This window comes from Vanacampus margaritifer, chromosome 1 (assembly GCF_051991255.1).
Source record: "Vanacampus margaritifer isolate UIUO_Vmar chromosome 1, RoL_Vmar_1.0, whole genome shotgun sequence".
Lineage (NCBI taxonomy): Eukaryota > Metazoa > Chordata > Actinopteri > Syngnathiformes > Syngnathidae > Vanacampus > Vanacampus margaritifer.
Window position 1 is genome coordinate 54,111,197 of NC_135432.1, and position 17,528 is coordinate 54,128,724.

General features: G+C 39.4%; 1 protein-coding gene across 1 annotated transcript in view; it reads left to right on the forward strand.

Annotated features, from left to right (window-relative positions):
- Positions 1-17,528, forward strand: part of col12a1a (collagen, type XII, alpha 1a) — a 57,745-nt gene that overhangs the window by 13,442 nt on the left and 26,775 nt on the right. Inside the window, exons 14-35 of the mRNA XM_077551057.1 lie at positions 1,135-1,404; positions 2,303-2,569; positions 3,937-4,129; positions 4,261-4,385; positions 5,456-5,605; positions 5,688-5,807; positions 5,897-6,061; positions 6,153-6,299; positions 7,351-7,490; positions 8,823-8,952; positions 10,329-10,474; positions 10,797-10,926; positions 11,047-11,183; positions 12,817-12,946; positions 13,044-13,183; positions 13,298-13,430; positions 13,580-13,600; positions 14,646-14,785; positions 16,216-16,345; positions 16,522-16,661; positions 17,085-17,214; positions 17,412-17,432. Coding sequence (XP_077407183.1) covers positions 1,135-1,404; positions 2,303-2,569; positions 3,937-4,129; positions 4,261-4,385; positions 5,456-5,605; positions 5,688-5,807; positions 5,897-6,061; positions 6,153-6,299; positions 7,351-7,490; positions 8,823-8,952; positions 10,329-10,474; positions 10,797-10,926; positions 11,047-11,183; positions 12,817-12,946; positions 13,044-13,183; positions 13,298-13,430; positions 13,580-13,600; positions 14,646-14,785; positions 16,216-16,345; positions 16,522-16,661; positions 17,085-17,214; positions 17,412-17,432 — 3,105 coding nt within the window. The remainder of the gene's footprint in view (positions 1-1,134; positions 1,405-2,302; positions 2,570-3,936; positions 4,130-4,260; positions 4,386-5,455; positions 5,606-5,687; positions 5,808-5,896; positions 6,062-6,152; positions 6,300-7,350; positions 7,491-8,822; positions 8,953-10,328; positions 10,475-10,796; positions 10,927-11,046; positions 11,184-12,816; positions 12,947-13,043; positions 13,184-13,297; positions 13,431-13,579; positions 13,601-14,645; positions 14,786-16,215; positions 16,346-16,521; positions 16,662-17,084; positions 17,215-17,411; positions 17,433-17,528) is intronic.

The window sequence follows — 17,528 nt, forward strand, 5'->3', positions numbered from 1 at the left end:
TTTCTGGTACTACAGGGAATGCCCATGATTTGATTTATGCTAGCTGTCTTCAGGTTGAGCTTTTCAGAGTGGAAAAAGTCAGATTTAGTTTATGCTAAATCTGTGAACCATGTGTTTCATGCATGCGTGCTTTACCTTTTGGAGTGGCCCCTTCACTTGTGTGCAAATGTCAAAATGTGGGCCACTGTCTGCAAAAGCAATCATCCTGTGTTCTTTCCCTTCACCCACGGTTCACACACAGCCGGAACAGTCAATCAATTTCATCTTTTGCTGTTGATTTGGCAAAGGCACTCTGGTTATTGGGATGGTCTGGCTATAGTATGTGTAGCCTTGACTGTTTTCATAGTCCTCAAAGTCTGGAACTCCTCATCTCTAAAGTCTACTCTCAAGGTGCAGATCACTCTGCTTGGCTGGAACATCTTCTGCTGTTATTTCTGTTCAGATCGCTTTCCAGGTCCTCAGTAATGGATAGATGGGATGCTAGGAAGGAGTCATAAATTAGACACAGTGGCTGCATCTCACATTTTTTGTTTTCCATTGCTTTGGATAAATGTGATTAACAGTTACCACCCAGCTAAACCGCTCTGTCATTAAGCACCAGCATTAAGGGATAAAGGCAAAAAAAAAAAAGGAAGAAAAAAAAGATTGTCATACGGCATCTCATGTTTCAGCCAGGTTGGACTGGTGAGAGTCTCAACATGGGCTCACCGCATTCGGCATCTGGCTGCTCCTCATGAAACACCACCAACAAAATCCCTAAGCTGTAAAATAAGTGAGGACATGAGGTAGTGCAACATCTGCAATTGTAGAATCATGGATCATGTTCCCTTTGTTAAATTGGAAAAGTAAAGTGCAGCGAGGAGAGGTGCAGACGATCTGCAATCTGTGATTCGTTTTGCAGATTTTTTCAACAGTTTTTGTTTATAAAAATAGAAGGTCATGGTGTAGTATAGATCCTACAGGGTTAAAGGGAAGACAGATGAGTGATGATGGTTTGTTTGGATTAATTGGTGACACTGTAGAATTCGTCTTAGTCGTTTTCTACATTAGTGCCCGATGGAAGGGATTACAAAACAAATGTATCTGTACATTCTTTTTATTGATTTATATCTATGTCTCTGAATTTATCCACAGAACTTGGTTCACCCAGAGACCTAGTGACCAAAGACCCCACAGACACCACTTTTATTGTGACTTGGGTTGCGGCCCCGGGTAAAGTCCGTCAGTACCGGATCACCTGGCAATCTATGTTCACCGCGGAGTCTGGAGAAAAGAGAATTCCAGGAGAGCTCACATCCACTATTCTGGATGGTCTCACACCCGAGACACGTTATCAGGTGGCTGTGCATGCTGTTTATGGTCATGGCGAAGGTCAGCCCTTGAATGGCGAGGAAACCACCGATAGTAAGTTGATTATTTTGATTTAACATACTCCCTTTCTTTTATCTCTTCCACTGGATCCTCAAATCGTTTCTCATGTGTTATGAGTTTCTCGTTGGTTAGAAAGGATGAGTCAAGCAATGTCAAACCGTCATTGGCTTTTCACAAACAATGACAAGAAAGCTGCTTTTTACCAGAGGTGGGCACTTCCGCCGTTAGGTTAGCCCATCATTGACGGGTGCCCACCTTAAAGTGCTTCTGCATATTCGGCAAGTGCCTTATGACATAAAGCCTGGAAAAAATATAGACTAAGAAGGACCATCAGATGTAAATCTTCTTCTGTTGGTGCTCAGTACGTGTATTTATTCAAGCGTTCGCGTCATAAAGTATTCGCCGAAAATGCGGAAGAACTCGCCGAAAGGTGGGCATCCGTCAATGAGGGCTTGACGAAGAGACAAAGTGCCCACCTCTGCTTTTTACATTTAAATCCGCAAACTCTTTTTGATGACTTAACACGAGTTTGCTTCAGAATCCTGCAGAAAAGACTGATTTCAATTGAAAAAAAACACATTGAGTGTCATCAATATTTTCTCAAATGCATATTTTCCCCTTTCTATACTATCCGTTCCAAAGACAACAGGCTATGTATAATCAATCATATAAGGCCTGTTTAATGTATAGTTTGAAAATCTAAAATAAAATATGTTATTCTTACTGATGCGGAAACAAAGCAGATACCTAGATAAAAGACTTCGACAAGCTTTAGGACAGCCATGATGCTTACACAATGCGGAACACAAGCTGCTAAGTACACACATAGCGCACGTTAGAATCTAAACGTGGTGTACATTTTCCATCAAACCATTCATTCAACTTTTTTTCTGTTCTAACCACAAATATTTTTTGTTTTTCTTCTTTGCAGTCTCGGATGCTGCCAGAGTGATCGATGTCTCTGAGGAGACAGAGAAGAGCATGAAGGTGACATGGCAGCCAGCACCTGGAAACGTGGTCAACTACCGTGTTACTTATAAACCACAGTCAGGAGGGCGCCAGCTGGCGGCCAAGGTGCCCGGTGGCAATACCACAACGGTGCTGAGACGCCTTACTCCCCTCACCACCTATGATATCATTGTTGTGCCGGTATACCGTTCCGGAGAGGGCAAAGCAAGACAAGGCGCAGGAACAACATGTAAGTTCAGAACCACAACCTGTTCCACCATGCTGTTTCATTTGTTAGTATATAAATGGTTTTAAATGTAAAATAAATAAATAAGTAAGTAAATAAATAAATACATAATTCAATAAAAAATATACAACAAATAGAATGAAAAGCATGACCTGAGAGACAGTTTTCCTTCTTCTCATCCTGTCTCACCTTGATTACGTCTGGCTTCGAAATCTGACTTTTGTTCTATCAGGCGATACATAGTCTGTATATCGTCACTATCAGACGCAATCCTCGAATCTCCAAAACAACAACATTTCATGAAAAAAAACTAAAGGTTAAGTTTAAATAAGTTTAAAGATGCTTTTATTTTATTTTTTGAGAATGGCTCCATAGGAAGGAAGTTGGACATGGTTCATCAGCAACAAATGTCCGTGCGTAAAAAATATACATTACATACCAAACATTGGTCCCGGGTGCCATAAAATATAATAACAATAAAATCATTATAGTTTCAAGGCAGAATAATTCCCCGCCCCCAGCTCCACCAATTTAATTTGCTCAAGAAAAAAAAAAAGATAATTTATTACACAGTTTATTAGACTGTCACTGCCTCAGGCAGTGCCTATCAAAGTCTTTGGCAAGACAAGAGAAAATACTTTAATAGTTAAGAATAGCTAATCACTGTATTTACATCATCTTCCCAAGAACCATGAATGATGCAATACGGAAAACGCTGAATAGGCAGTGCAAGAGGCGGAAATTCATCTGCACGCAAACTTGGCTGAACAGGCTGCCTTCTGCAATGAAGTATGATAGCTATCAATTTTTAACAAGGCAGACTACTTAAATGTATCCAACTTAACTATTTTCAGTCTTCATTGTCTATCGAGATTTTATTACTCGTCACAACTTTCAATCTTGAGGAGATATAATTTCGCAAGACTCCTGAGTGAGGAGGAGGTGGAGTTTTCGGAACTTCTCAGACAGTGTTAAATAGACTTAATAGAGTTGCTCTCAAGATGCTTTCGGTTTATTAATAATTTGTGAAGACTACATGCCATGTTGGGAGCACTAATACAGTAGTACACATTTGTGAGAAAATATGAAATTTTGACTTAGGTTTATGCCTGACAATGAAGATCCTTAAATCTTCAAAGCACATCGATATACTCCAGGGGAATTACACTCAACAGGAAAATTCATAGTTGGGGAACTTTTCTGAAAATCCATCATTCATCTCTTTATACATTGTACTAGTTTTTGTTTAGTTTCCGTGCTTTGCTGTGGTAAGTAAGCCTTCCAGTAATAAAATGTATTTATATAGCCCCTTTCACAGAGCAAGAATGAAAATAGAATAAAATAAATATTTACATATCTGTCCCTACCAGTGACCCCCTACAAAGGTCCCAGGAATCTCCAGACTTCGGAACCAACAAAGACTAGTTTCCGTGTAACATGGGACCCTGCGCCTGGTCAGGTGAAGGGATACAAAGTCATTTTTCATCCTAAAGAGGATGATATTGACCTGGGAGAGCTTATAGTTGGCCCCTATGACAACACCGTGGTATTGGAGGAGTTAAGGTAGATCTACTTTACCCTACCATCTTGCATTTTATTTTTATTTGTTATTTTAATATTTGTAACTTTTAAGAAACCATCTTGTGTACTTTATATTACATGACTTGTTGATTTATTTTTTTTGGTTTTTGTAGAGCTGATACTGAATACAAAGTGAACGTGTTTGGCATGTTTGAGGGTGGAGAAAGTATGCCATTGGCTGGACAGGAGAAAACCACACTCACAAGTGGACCTGAGCCACCTCCTATTGAACTACCAGGTAACTTTACCACTACATGACATTGTAGTGAAATAAAAAACAATCTACAGTAGTACCACATCAATCAAGAACTTCCTGCTGTCTGCAGTGTGTCACATTGGGATTACACCTTCAATTTTCAGTCCAAGTGCAGACTTGGTCCGTGTATATTTCACGTATTTCGGTTTCAAAATGTTTTATTACTTTCTGAGTCAGAGGGCAGCACTTAAATATGAGTACTGTAATGGAATAATGACGTGTTTTGTAGGCCAGTTTGACAGGGCCATTCCTAATATGGAGACAGATAAAGAGCTGTCTACTTCAAAGCAACAGAAGAGCTAAAAATAAATCTCTCCTGTTGGATATCAGTCCTTTTGTTTTTGCACCTGAAGCAGTTTAGAAGTGTTTACTACTTGTATCGCATCTCTATTTGTTTGATCTGCTTGTTTGTTGTGAGATTGTTATATATTATTTTTGTTGTGGGGGGTGAGGGAATGACCCGGCTGTAAATCAAATATGTAACCTGTGTTCAGTTGCAGACACTGGCAGTTAGTGCAACATCTGCCTGTGCCAGTTGCACATCTGCTGGCTCCTTTTAGGTGCTGAGGATTCCAGCTCACGTTTGGAAAACACCATTTGAACATTATCTGGCTGCGAAGGAGGGCATGGGAGTTCCTTCTGCCTTTGATATGTCATGGGCTATTATGGCTTTATTTTCCTGATTTGCCCTTGGGATGAACACACAGCTGCAAAAAAAAAAAAAAAAAACACTGCCAAGAGACACTGCCCTGACATGCAACAAGACGAGAGGACAATAATTACGACACCTGGAAAATAAATGGAAAAATAATCCTCAGAGATGGATGAAAGAATAATGAGGCTCTTTACTGCCTGCTTGTGTAGATGTTCACATTTTTTGTTTGGATGTGTTGTCAACATATTCTCTCATTTCCTTCTTTTCTTTACCACTTCCATGTCCTGAAGTAACATGATCATTCTTCTACATTTATATTTTGATAAATCATGCATAAGCATTTGCATCTCATATGAAATGTCATCCAATGAAGACACTGAACTCTTTGCCCTGTCAGATGTGATGTGTAAGACCAGTGCACAGGCTGACATTGTGCTGCTTGTCGATGGCTCCTGGAGTATCGGACGTCTCAACTTTAAGACAATTCGCTCTTTCATTGCTCGCATGGTTGGAGTCTTTGACATCGGTCCCAATAGAGTCCAAATTGGTGAGTCTATCCAGAAGATGAAACATTTTCCCAATTTTAAAGTTGTGCGTGTTTGTCTAATTAAAGTTTGTCTGTTGTTTAGGTCTTGCTCAGTACAGTGGAGATCCAAAGACTGAATGGCATTTGGATGCTCACCAAACCAGGGAATCCCTCTTGGATGCAATCTCTAACCTTCCCTACAAGGGCGGAAACACCATGACTGGTACTTAAGTTCATGTAATCAAGATAAATTAAACAAAACGGCATTTAAGAAATGTATTGATTTACAAATCCATTTCCTACATCCTCTAGGTCTGGCTTTGAACTACTTGCTCCAGAACAATTTCAAAGAAAACGTTGGCATGCGACCAAACGCTCGCAAAATTGGTGTTCTGATCACTGATGGCAAGTCCCAGGATGATGTCATTATAAACTCTCAGAGACTGCGTGATGAGGGCATTGAGCTCTATGCCATCGGTAAATAAGTGTTTCCAAAGACTATGATACAATAGTACTGATAACCGACTTTGCTATTATGATAGTAGCTCAAGTGTATATTACATTTCAGGTGTGAAGAACGCTGATGAGAATGAGCTGAGGTCCATTGCCACGGATCCGGATGACATTCACATGTACAATGTGGCCGACTTCTCCTTCCTGCTGGACATCGTGGACAGGCTAACTGACAACCTTTGTAACAGTGTAAAGGGACCAGGTGTGTATCAGTTTTCACAGGATGACCAGATTTTCAATATTAAAATCCGGGACACCGCAATTCGCTTACCAGGGACTATTTATAACAAGTTTATTCACTAGTCAATCTGGTGACCGGTGGTTGGGTTACTACTTTAGCTAATGCTAAATGTTAAAAATGAGACGCCAGAATGGGACCTGCATGTAAGAGGGACAAAACAATGGGACTGGTGAAATCCAGCAGGACTCAGGAAACAAGGCTCAAGACTGTCCCATTAATCTGAGACGTTTGGGCACTCTAAGTTTTTATCATTAAACTCACTTTAGGAGTTCATACAATTGCAGATTTTTTTAATTGATCTTGTATCATGATAAGGTTGTTTAAAAGGTTACAATTACCCCTGGTTCCCCATATTGTTGCATCATTTTAAGGTATTCTTGAACATACTATGCTTCTCCATAACTTTGTGGGAACATTATGGTGAAGGCGCTTATCTGTTCCAACATGATTGGGCCCCAGTGCACTAAGCTTCATAAAGGCATGCCTGGATAAGTTTGGTATGGACCTTATGAGCCTTGACTTCAACCCCATAAAACACCTTAGAGATGAACGAGAAAAGACATTCTGAGCCAGGACCTCTCATCCAACATCAGCGATCTCTGACCTCAAGTGTTCTTCTGGATGAGTGGAAAAGGATTCCACAGACGCATTCCAAAATCTTGTCGGAAGATTGGAAGCTGCTGCAATTCCATTTATTTCTCCAGTCTCAGTTCCTGTAAATTGTATAAAGGCAAAAAAAGTCCCATTACTTTTGTCCAAATAGGTTATTTGGCTTACTATTAAGTGTGATGTAGAAGCTAGAAAGAGTCAAACAATTAGAAATACCTGCACATTGCCACTAGATAAAATGCATGCAACTTAAATTAAAGAGTTGAGAATCGGCTGTGGTCTGAGGAAGTTGCCACTTTCCAGTTTATGAGAATTTGCAGGTGCTAACCCACGTCGGAAACAACTTTAGTAGGCATATAATGCTGACCATGGTGGTTTGTCTTGCACTTTCCGTCTGCTAAAGGAGGTCCGCCCGATGCGCCAACTAATCTGGTAACATCTGAGGTGACTCACAGTTCTTTCCGAGCCACATGGATTGCCCCTGAGGACCCAGTGGAAAAATTCCGTGTGGAATATGTGTCTGAATCAGGAATCACACAACAGGTAACTATATAACGCTTAGACTACCAAAAATGTGGCCAGTATTTCATTCTCATAACACATAAAGGTTAAGTGCAGTTCCCGAGAGTTGCGGTCTTGAGAGAAGTTTGGCCTAAAATACTGAATGTAATGAGCCACTGTTTCAGCATCTAATGGGATACTGTTCGAAAACTTCAATTTCCAACCTCCTGTTTGTATTGGCCTCCTGCTGAATGGGTGTCCAATAACATTATGATCGGATGAAGGGCCAGGAAACATTAACACACAGGTCTCAGTTTGGAATAGAAACCATATCATCATGACCTCATGAACAATAACAGCACTGGAAAAATTGAATTCTTAAGTATATTGACATGACATGCTCATTTTTCTTAATTAACTGATAACCCAAATCTGATGAGGTAAAACAATTTACGGTATACAAAGTATAAGGTATGCCTGCACAATCTAAATAGGCCCAAATTAATCAAATTAAAAAAATTTAAATGCATAATAAGGAAAAATGTGTATTATTTTTGCTTGCCACTGCAGTGGTATTCATTTATTTATTTCCTAGTGTTATTAGTACCTGCATATTTTGTATACCACTGAAAACTACAAGAACAATAATAAACATTGTATTACATTATTAGTTATCAAGCAGTGCCAAAGCAAACATTATTATTTTGTAAATCAGCATCATTTGTGTGTAGGGAATCTCATTCTACATGCTGTGTTGCCAACTTGGCGGCTTTCTCGCTAAATCTGACGACTTTCCAAAGCCTCTTAGCGACATTTTGTTGTTGTTGTCAAACGTGACTAGCGACTTTTTCTGGTGTTCTTTAGGGTGTGTTTTTTACTCACTTTTTGCCTCTCCCACAATGTTATTCCTCTCTCGTAATGCTATGCTTACTATTACATGCAAATTGTCAATTATGCAAATTGAGGATACTTCTAGCTACTTTCATTACTGGGTAGTTGGCAACAATGTGTACATGTGACTGTTGAGTGTAAAGCTTTTCTGTTTGTGCTATTACCTCCTGTGTGCACAACCACTACTTTTCAAATAATATTAGAGATCTAGATTGCTAGTTATATAGCCTCGATTCGCCCCCCAAATCTATGTTCGCATATGCCATTTAAACATCAAATCCTGAATCCATTCGAATGGGTTATTAAATGCACTTTTGCGGGGGGGGAAATTAACAGTCCAAAAAAAAAGAAACATTCAATTTGATCATAATGGTAAATGGAGTGCACTTTATCTACACCATATGTTCAAACCGCTTTACACTGCACTTTGCACTCGAATCCGAAAATTCAGATTCGGTCTAAATGACCTCTCTCTGTTATTAGGTGCTTGTGGATGGCACTCAGAACACAGTGGTACTCCAGCAGCTCGACCCTTTGACTGAGTATCTGGTTAACGTCTACTCCATAGTGGGAGAAGAGACCAGCGAGCCACTGAAGGGCGTCGAGACCACATGTAAGTTTTTTTCTCTCTGGGGTTTTGGTTTACTACTCAGCATGAAGTGTTTGATTAAAGACATTTTTAAACATCCATTCCATTTATGGTCAAAGTTTCCAGTGGGAATGTAAACTCCGATCGTCATCGCCAAATAATGTCAACATTAAAGATAGGCTCACAAGACTTTTATCATCATACAGTAGCTTTGGCCAGATGGAGTGAAAAGAAAACATAGACACTTTCCCAATGAGATCAAACAATTGAAGCAGTAGGCTGATCACACATGGCCTTTCGGCCTTTTCATTTTAAAAAACATTTCCCTATGTTAATTACTGTCTTTGACTTTGATTTGTGTGTGACTGTCGCCAATCCATTTTCTTTCCCACTTGTGCTCAATCTCCTCTGGTAAGCTGGAGCCCATCCCAGCTGAATTTGGGAGAGAGGGCACATAGACAACCATTAACACTCATATTCACAGCTATGGACAATTTTAGAGTCTTCAATTATTGTTACTTGCATGTTTTTGAAATGTGGGAGGAAGCCAGATTACTCTGAGAAATAGGTCATTCTAGCACGGGAAAACTATGCAAGCTCGAGAACTGAGACACAGATGCGCTATTTAACCAAGATGCTGCCTGAATCAAACATACTAAGGCGGGGGTTTTCAAAGTTTTTGGGTCCAAGTTCCCATAATACAGGAGATCCAGAGAGCCCCATCATAATTCTTAAGCAACATAACCAAATTCAACTGAATTAAATTAAATATTTATCCATCACTGTTGCCAACTTAGTGATTTGCTGGCTTTAATTAGCAACTTTTCCGCCACCTCAACCACTCTTTTATGACAGTTTTATAAAAAGTGACCAACATGTTTAATTCTGGCTAAAAAAACAGAACCTAAGTGGAATCTTTGTCACATGGTGTTTTGTATGACAAGAAAGGATCCTGGTGCAGAGTTCCTGGTGCACATGCAGTGATATTAGATTTACGTGTTCAATCATATTAGAGCTTTCAGTTCATCCAAAGATGAAGAAGAGACTAGAGGGGAGTAATTGGATTAGTATTTGTTTTATTGGGACGCTAGTCCACATATGGAGTTACTGTATGCACTTTTTTTTATTACCTAAATGACTGAATTATATGGCTGCAAAATGACAATACTAACTTCATCAAGTACATTTACAAACAACTGACTGTACATGCTTGCCATGTGGTTTGAGCCTCTTTTTGACTTATTTATTCAAGTGGCTCATTGCAATTTTATTGGCACTCTAGAAAACAAGATTTATTATTGCCAATAAAAGACAGTGTAGAGACACCAGTTTAAAAAAAAAAAAGACTGTCCAACAGCATTATTATGTTATCACATAATTCCTCACTGTCTACTCTGCAGTGCCTCTTCCTGCTGTGAGAAGGATGGACGTCTTTGATGAGCAGATGACCACAATGAGAGTGAGATGGGAGGCGGTACCAAGTGCTACAGGTTACATGTTGCTCTACAGAGCTATTAATGCCACGGAACCTACAGTCGAGCAGGAGGTAAATGCCTGTCCCCTGTTGATCTCATGCTATTCCAAATATACAAACACTCATTCTTTCAAAAGGAAAGTACATACAAATGATTAACACTCGTGAACAGTCTTTGTTAAATGACACACACAGCTACCAGTAATGTGTCTCAAAGGAGAAGTAACATTCTTATAAAAAGGTGGGTGTGATCATGTATGATCTCACTCAGCCCAGGGAGCATCTGAATTTGTTCTGAGAGGTGCTCAAAACAGTGAACCAAATGTGTCTCACAGGTGTCTGACCTTTGTCATGTATTCACTTTTATCTCCAACTTTGTGTTGTTTTCCTACAGATCAGAGTGGCCAGCGATACAACTGAGGTTCAGCTAGTGAGACTATTCCCCAACACAGCCTACTCGCTATCCCTCTTGGCCCTACATGGGGCGGAAGCCAGTCAGCCACTGACACAACAGGGAGTCACCTGTAAGTAGCAAGTAGCAACTGAATTCAGATGATAATGTTTCTGATTGAGCACAATCCTGAAAATGTCAAGCGGGCCCATTTTAGACAGCATTTATGGCTGACTATGATATATTTGTTCAGTGCCCTTGCCACCTGTGGGTGAACTAAGGGTCCAGGATATCACTCATAGCTCTATGAGGCTGATTTGGGACGCTGCTCCTGGTCCTGTCCGCAAGTACCTCATCACCTATAAGCCCGAGACTGGAGAAGCTAAGGAGGTGAGTTTGATTATTTATTTATTTTTCAGTGGGGATCTAATATCACTGAAAACTTGCTGAGTGACGTCTCAGTCAGCATCTATTTGTATGAACTTTCAAAATGTTTGCGTCTAGCAGGGTTCCAGCGGGTCATTAAAAAAAAAAGCCATTAAATTAATTAAATGACCTTAAAAAACATTAAATACAGTGCCAGAGGCATTTAAAAAATATATATATAAAAAATTGTTCATTCTTTATTTCACATACAATGTTGTGTAAAGGAGTCACTATGACACAATTAAGCAATAATAAATGTGATAAAAATATATGTGTTGATGGGAACTGGTGACCAATTGTAATTTACAATGAACAAAATGTCCTGGTTTCTAAGAGGTGCAATACCTATGAATTTGAAAAACAAAATGTAGTGTTTCTGTCACCAACATCCAACATGCAACACTAATACAATCCAGTGGCAAAAAAATACCTCAACATAAATCTATGACTCAATGTTTCACACTCCTTGTAACCATAACTTAATTGTAGCTTTGTTAATCACTTATTAAATTACTTTATCAATGAGCTAAAAGATACAACCACATTTGAATTTGGTAACCACGTGTCCACTTTTATTTTAAAGGATCTTTGTGCAGTTTGTCACTTTTTTACTCACGACTGCCACCTCTGGCCCAAAGCGTAACCGCACGTGCGAGTACGTGCATGATCTTAAGCGCATGCCACATGTCCGCTAATACGCGGGGACGCGCTTTACGTCACCCTCCACCACTCCACCACTCCACCACTCCCCTCCACAAAGAAAATGTGGAGTGTGAGGGTCCGCACTCCACTATAAAGGGAAGATAAAAGCTGATAGGTGCAGTCAGAGTAAAACAGTCAGGGCTCTTTGTACTCATCTGCGCATGTGGGTGGAGCATGCATGATGTAGAAATACCTTTTTAAATGGCAGAATGCACCTTTAATTAACAAGAATATGACAAACTTGAATAAAATATTTTATTGTAAATTAGGACAGATATAACATCCGACTAATTCATGATTAATCACGAGTTAGCTATGAAAATCGTGCGATTATTTATGACAGCCCTAAGTATATTCATTCATTGCGTGTTTATGTGTTTATGCAGTACAATGTGGGCATTTCATTAGCTTTAGGTTGCATTACAAAATGGCATGACAAACATTACATTAGATTTGATGATACCTGCAAAAACCTTGAAAAGGTTAAGACAGTATGGTTTTACCAGAATCAAAGGTGGGTAATGGTGTTGTTGAATGGATAGACCACAGGGTTGCTTTTCCATTTTGGGAGAATTCTTGTTCTGGAAACATATGTGGATGTGTCTCGTGGCCTGTCAGTTTGATTATGAAAAATGTAGTGAGTAAGGGAAAAAGTGTTCTGGCCAGAAAATAGCAAAATGTTGGCTTTATGGATCATTGGATTCCTACCCACTCAGCGAGAGCATGCCACTCAAAACACAGACACATAAAAATGTTGTTTTGTCTGATTTGGATTCCAAATTAAGTTTCTTAAAACTGGGAACGTATGCAAGACTTGGGGGGAAAAAACTGTGAACAAAAATCTGAAGTCAGTTTAGAAATTTGGAATAATGTTACGCAATAATAATGTTTACAGCTGGAAGTGGGGGGAACACGGACCACTACAGTACTAGACAACCTGATCTCGCAGACTGAGTATACCCTGGCTGTTACTCCAATCTATGATGAAGGTCCTGGCCGGACTATGTTGGGTGAAGGAATCACAGGTAAGAATGAAAATACAACACAACTACAATGACAAAGAGTGAAGTTTTTGTTAACTTGGTGAAAAGTCACCCTAACTTCCAATCTTCCATCTTTTAGATGTGGTTCCTGCCCCAAAGAACCTTCGATTCTCAGAGGTTACCCAGACCAGCTTCAGAGCTACCTGGGAGCATGGAGCTCCTGATGTAGCTCTCTACCGCATCGGCTGGACAAAGAGGGGAGACAACAACTTCCAATATGTACGTTTGCACATATTTCTTAAAAACAACTGCAAGTATATTTCAATGCTTGTCTTATTTGTTCCTCAATTGTTTTTTAAAGAACCGTCTCACATGATTTGTCTTTCTCATCAGGCCATTCTGAACCATGATGACACAACTCATGTTCTGGAGAACCTGGAGCCAGACACCCCCTATGATGTGTCAGTCACCGCCATCTATCCAGATGAGTCTGAGAGCGAAGACTTGCTAGGCACTGAGCGTACATGTAAGATGACAGTAATGAGAACAAATGAACATGCATTCAATGTCCATGTGGTATCTTGCTGAAAGGTTTTGTCAATGGTGGATAATATTCTGCGTGTTATGTTCAGTGAAGGGTGCGCCCATTATATCTTTTTATTTTTGCCTCTGTAGTGCCCAGGAGAAGTATTCCGTGTAAGTAAATGTGTCAAAAGGAAAATGATAATTTTCCTTTTTAAGTGATGAAAGCATGATTTATTATTTTGGCCAATCTGCACTGTTGTACATTGGTCAAACATCATCATCATCATCATCATTATCATCATCATCATCATCATCATCATCAAGCAAGGCCGGCTGTGCTGCCGCTGACACAGCTGGTTACTTGAAGTGCTATCCATCTTGCATCTGTGCTCTTGTTGCCCTTCTGCTTATCCCAGTTCTCTTCTTGAGAATGATTTACTGTAAAAATCCTGTGAATAACAAACACCAGTCCATAATACGGCACTGCCCAAATTACCCTAATGCTAATGCTTTTAAATCCAGGTTAAAAATTACGCTCTTTTCCCATACCAATGATTAAGGTCTTTCAGAATATTTTTTCGAAAATCTTGTTGTATTTCAGTTCGCTATTTTTATTTATTTACTTTGCTTAACTCTGTGACAAAGTTTAATTTCTTATTAAGCCCCCAGTATAATACTCCCATCCTCAAATTGGGCAAAAATAAATATAAAATACAGGCAAAAAATGAGTGTTATTCCCAGGATGTTACAGTAACTATAGTCATGTTAAATGGCTGAAAACGGAGTTCAGGTGTGCATGTGGTGCCACACAGGATTGGCAATCTTGTTTTTGAAGTCCATTTCATCATTCATTCATCATTCATTTATCCATCATTCCATCGTTCCATCCATCCATCCATTTATCCATTGCCCTGACTAGTCCATACCTGCTTCAGAAAAGATACCATCCCTTGGATGAGTATTTTTTTTCTCCTTTAAAACAGCAATCCTTGATATTCACATGAAGCATGCACATTCCAATATGTTGGTTATCTCGTTCTGATGAGAAATACATTTGGATTCATTGACGTGTAAACAATCAGAGTCAATGGCTTGAATATCAAGGACAGCGTCTTTAAAAAACTGTTTTAAAGGAATGATGAAGCAACAGCTCTGGTGTGAAAAGGATAACCAATCATTCTGACAAGGTCATAATTGTTATGTATGTACTCTTCAGCACCTCTTGCTCCTCCTACCAACCTGGTTGTGTACAACGAAACTATCACAACCCTGAATGCCAGGTGGAACCCAGCTCCAGGCCGTGTCCAGAACTACAGGGTCACCTATGTTCCCACTTCTGGAGGCAGGACCCAGACTGTAAGTCAAACGCTAAGCTCCGATGAAGACTGTTTGGTCATATCCATTATTATCTGTATTAACAGAAGTGAAAGTCAACCCAAATGTTAAGGTTAATTAGGATTACTTCTGAGTTGCTCTACAAGTGGAATAGCAACAGACGGGTAATGTTTTCAATTTGTTTGAAAATGGGATATTTCCAATAAGTGCCAAAGAATGAAAATAAAAAAAAGGATTTATGGTATTACATGTATTTATATGTATGTATGTATTGCATTAAAAGTTTGGCAGTAAACAAATTTCATTATTTGGCAGGACACAAGCCATCTTACAGCAGTCAAATTGGCTCTCTCGATTTTTAACTCAATCAGTAGGTTTGTTCCTTTCATTCAGAGCAGTCTCCTCCAAACAATATTTGTGCATTGCTTCAACACAGCAGCAGCAGTTTTGCATTAATATAGTTTACTCCAAGTCAAATCTTTTAAGATGTTGTTTGGAAGTTTGATGGACCCATCTGAGGTTTTTTTTCTCTTCTTTTCTTCTCCTTCAATGTTTCCGAGCAGTGGAGACTTTGTGCTGCTGGTCTTGGGCACTCTTCGTGATATTCTTACTGGATGGCGGTTTAATGTTAATTTCAATTGGTTGGCATTGCTTTCACAATGCAGGCTTATAGGGAATTCTAAATTGTACCCTTGCATGCATTCAAGCAGTATACAGAGAGCGGCCCAATCTAATTTGCTATTCGGCATACTTGAGAGTGAATTTTTTTATCGTCACTTAATATACATATATCAACGCCTTCTTAAAATAATTGCCTATGTCACAAAACATTGAGCTATTTGCATCATGAGGAGGTGATTTGGGAAAAACAATAATTCTTACGAAAACATGACCTAGGCAATTATTTTAAGAGGGTGACGATATGCGATTTGAGCCCCACATAAAATAGTTATTCCACTGTGGTATCGAATTCAATACCACAAAGATGTCCTGAAACGATTTTACTGGATGGAGGACGCAAACTTAGATTTGCCTTTTTCACGAAATGCCGTCTGCACCTTCAACCTCGCATGGCTTTGCTTACATTTGCAATCTAAATGGACTGTGTTCCTTTTCGGAACCTGATGAAATGTGGCTACCCTCCAATTAGATTTTTTGCCATCTTAGTTACCTTGGCGAAGATGCCGTAGCTTGGGCAATATTGTACTGGTTTCTTTATGCCAGGCACATTTGACGTTATATACACAAGAGACGAAAAATTGTCAAATTGTCTTTTTTTTCCTTTTTGCCCAAGATTGTAAAGGTCCCATATTTGTGGTACATCTTGGAAGCACATTGATCCGGTTTACATTTGATCCGTCAACATTTGATAGCACTGTCGTACTTGATCACATGATTTTGTATTTAAATATAAAGAGAATATCCTAAAATGTCCCTTATTTCCCTAATAGGCCCAAGTTGGAGGGAAGAAGACCAGTCTCTTCATGCCCAAGCTTACCCCTGACACTGAATATTCCATCAGTGTGGTGGCAATTTACCCCCGAGGAGTCAGCAATGAACTCGTTGGACTTGGCACAACCAGTAAGATGTTTATAATTTGCTTCTGTATAGCTCCTTAATGATTTTTTTTTACAGTGGTTAAGGAGGCATGTGTGAGTTGTGTAAAATATGATTTGAATTGGATTGGAACAATAACCAGGAGTCTGACAGTTAAATGTGATTATACGTTGGTATTGAGTTGCTTTCTTTTACCTCAGAGCCTCTGGGTGGTGTCAGGAACCTGCAGGTCACTGACCCCACGACTAGCACCCTGAATGTCCAGTGGGAGCCTGCTGATGGCAACGTGCGACAGTATAGAATCTTCTATGAACCTGCAGCTGGAGGCCGGGAAGACATGGTAAGCAGGGAGGGCCACAAGTTACCACATCATCATTGGGTCTTATAGTAGAATTTGTTCATTAAAATATTTGTAAGAAAAGCATGCATAATTTACAGAAAGTTGCTATATTGGTAGTATAGCTTTTGGTGTAGCTGACTCTTGTGCTGTTGGAATCAACTCTGACTCAAAACCCATTTGCAGTGTCTTAAATCAGATGAGTAGGCTTCAGTCCATGCCGTGACCCAAATAGGATAAGCAGTAAAGATAACTGATTTATGGGTCTTCAATAAGGTTGGAATGTTAATACAAGAAGAAAATTCTTGAAATTGAACCTTTCATTTGGAGTCTCCCTTTTCCCATACCCCACTTTCCACTTTTACGAGACTGCCTCCACTAGTCAGATCTTCCCTTGAAGTATATCTTTTGTTGTTACTCCTTCAGGTCCAAGTATCTGGCAACACATTGAACACCGTGCTGAAGGACCTTCAATCCGATACCATCTATACTGTAACTGTGGTTCCTGTGTACTCTGTTGGAGAGGGACAGCGCATGTCGGAAAATGGCAAAACACGTAAGTTCAGCCTGTGTATAATCAAATTGATATATATATATATATATATATATATATATATTCCAGTAGTTTAATCTTTTTTTCCCATCCTCGTTGCAAGACAGTTTGTATTTATGGAATCAGTTATTGATAAACTTTCTGAGTAAGATTTCAATGAAGGCTACATCCATTATACCTTTCTATTTTTGCATCCATAGTGTCCGGGAGTGGTGGTTCGTGTAAGTAAATATGCCAAAGGGAAAATTATGTTTTCCATTTTTAAGTGAAAGCATGCTTTATTTATATGGCCGTTGTTCATTTGTCAAACATCATCA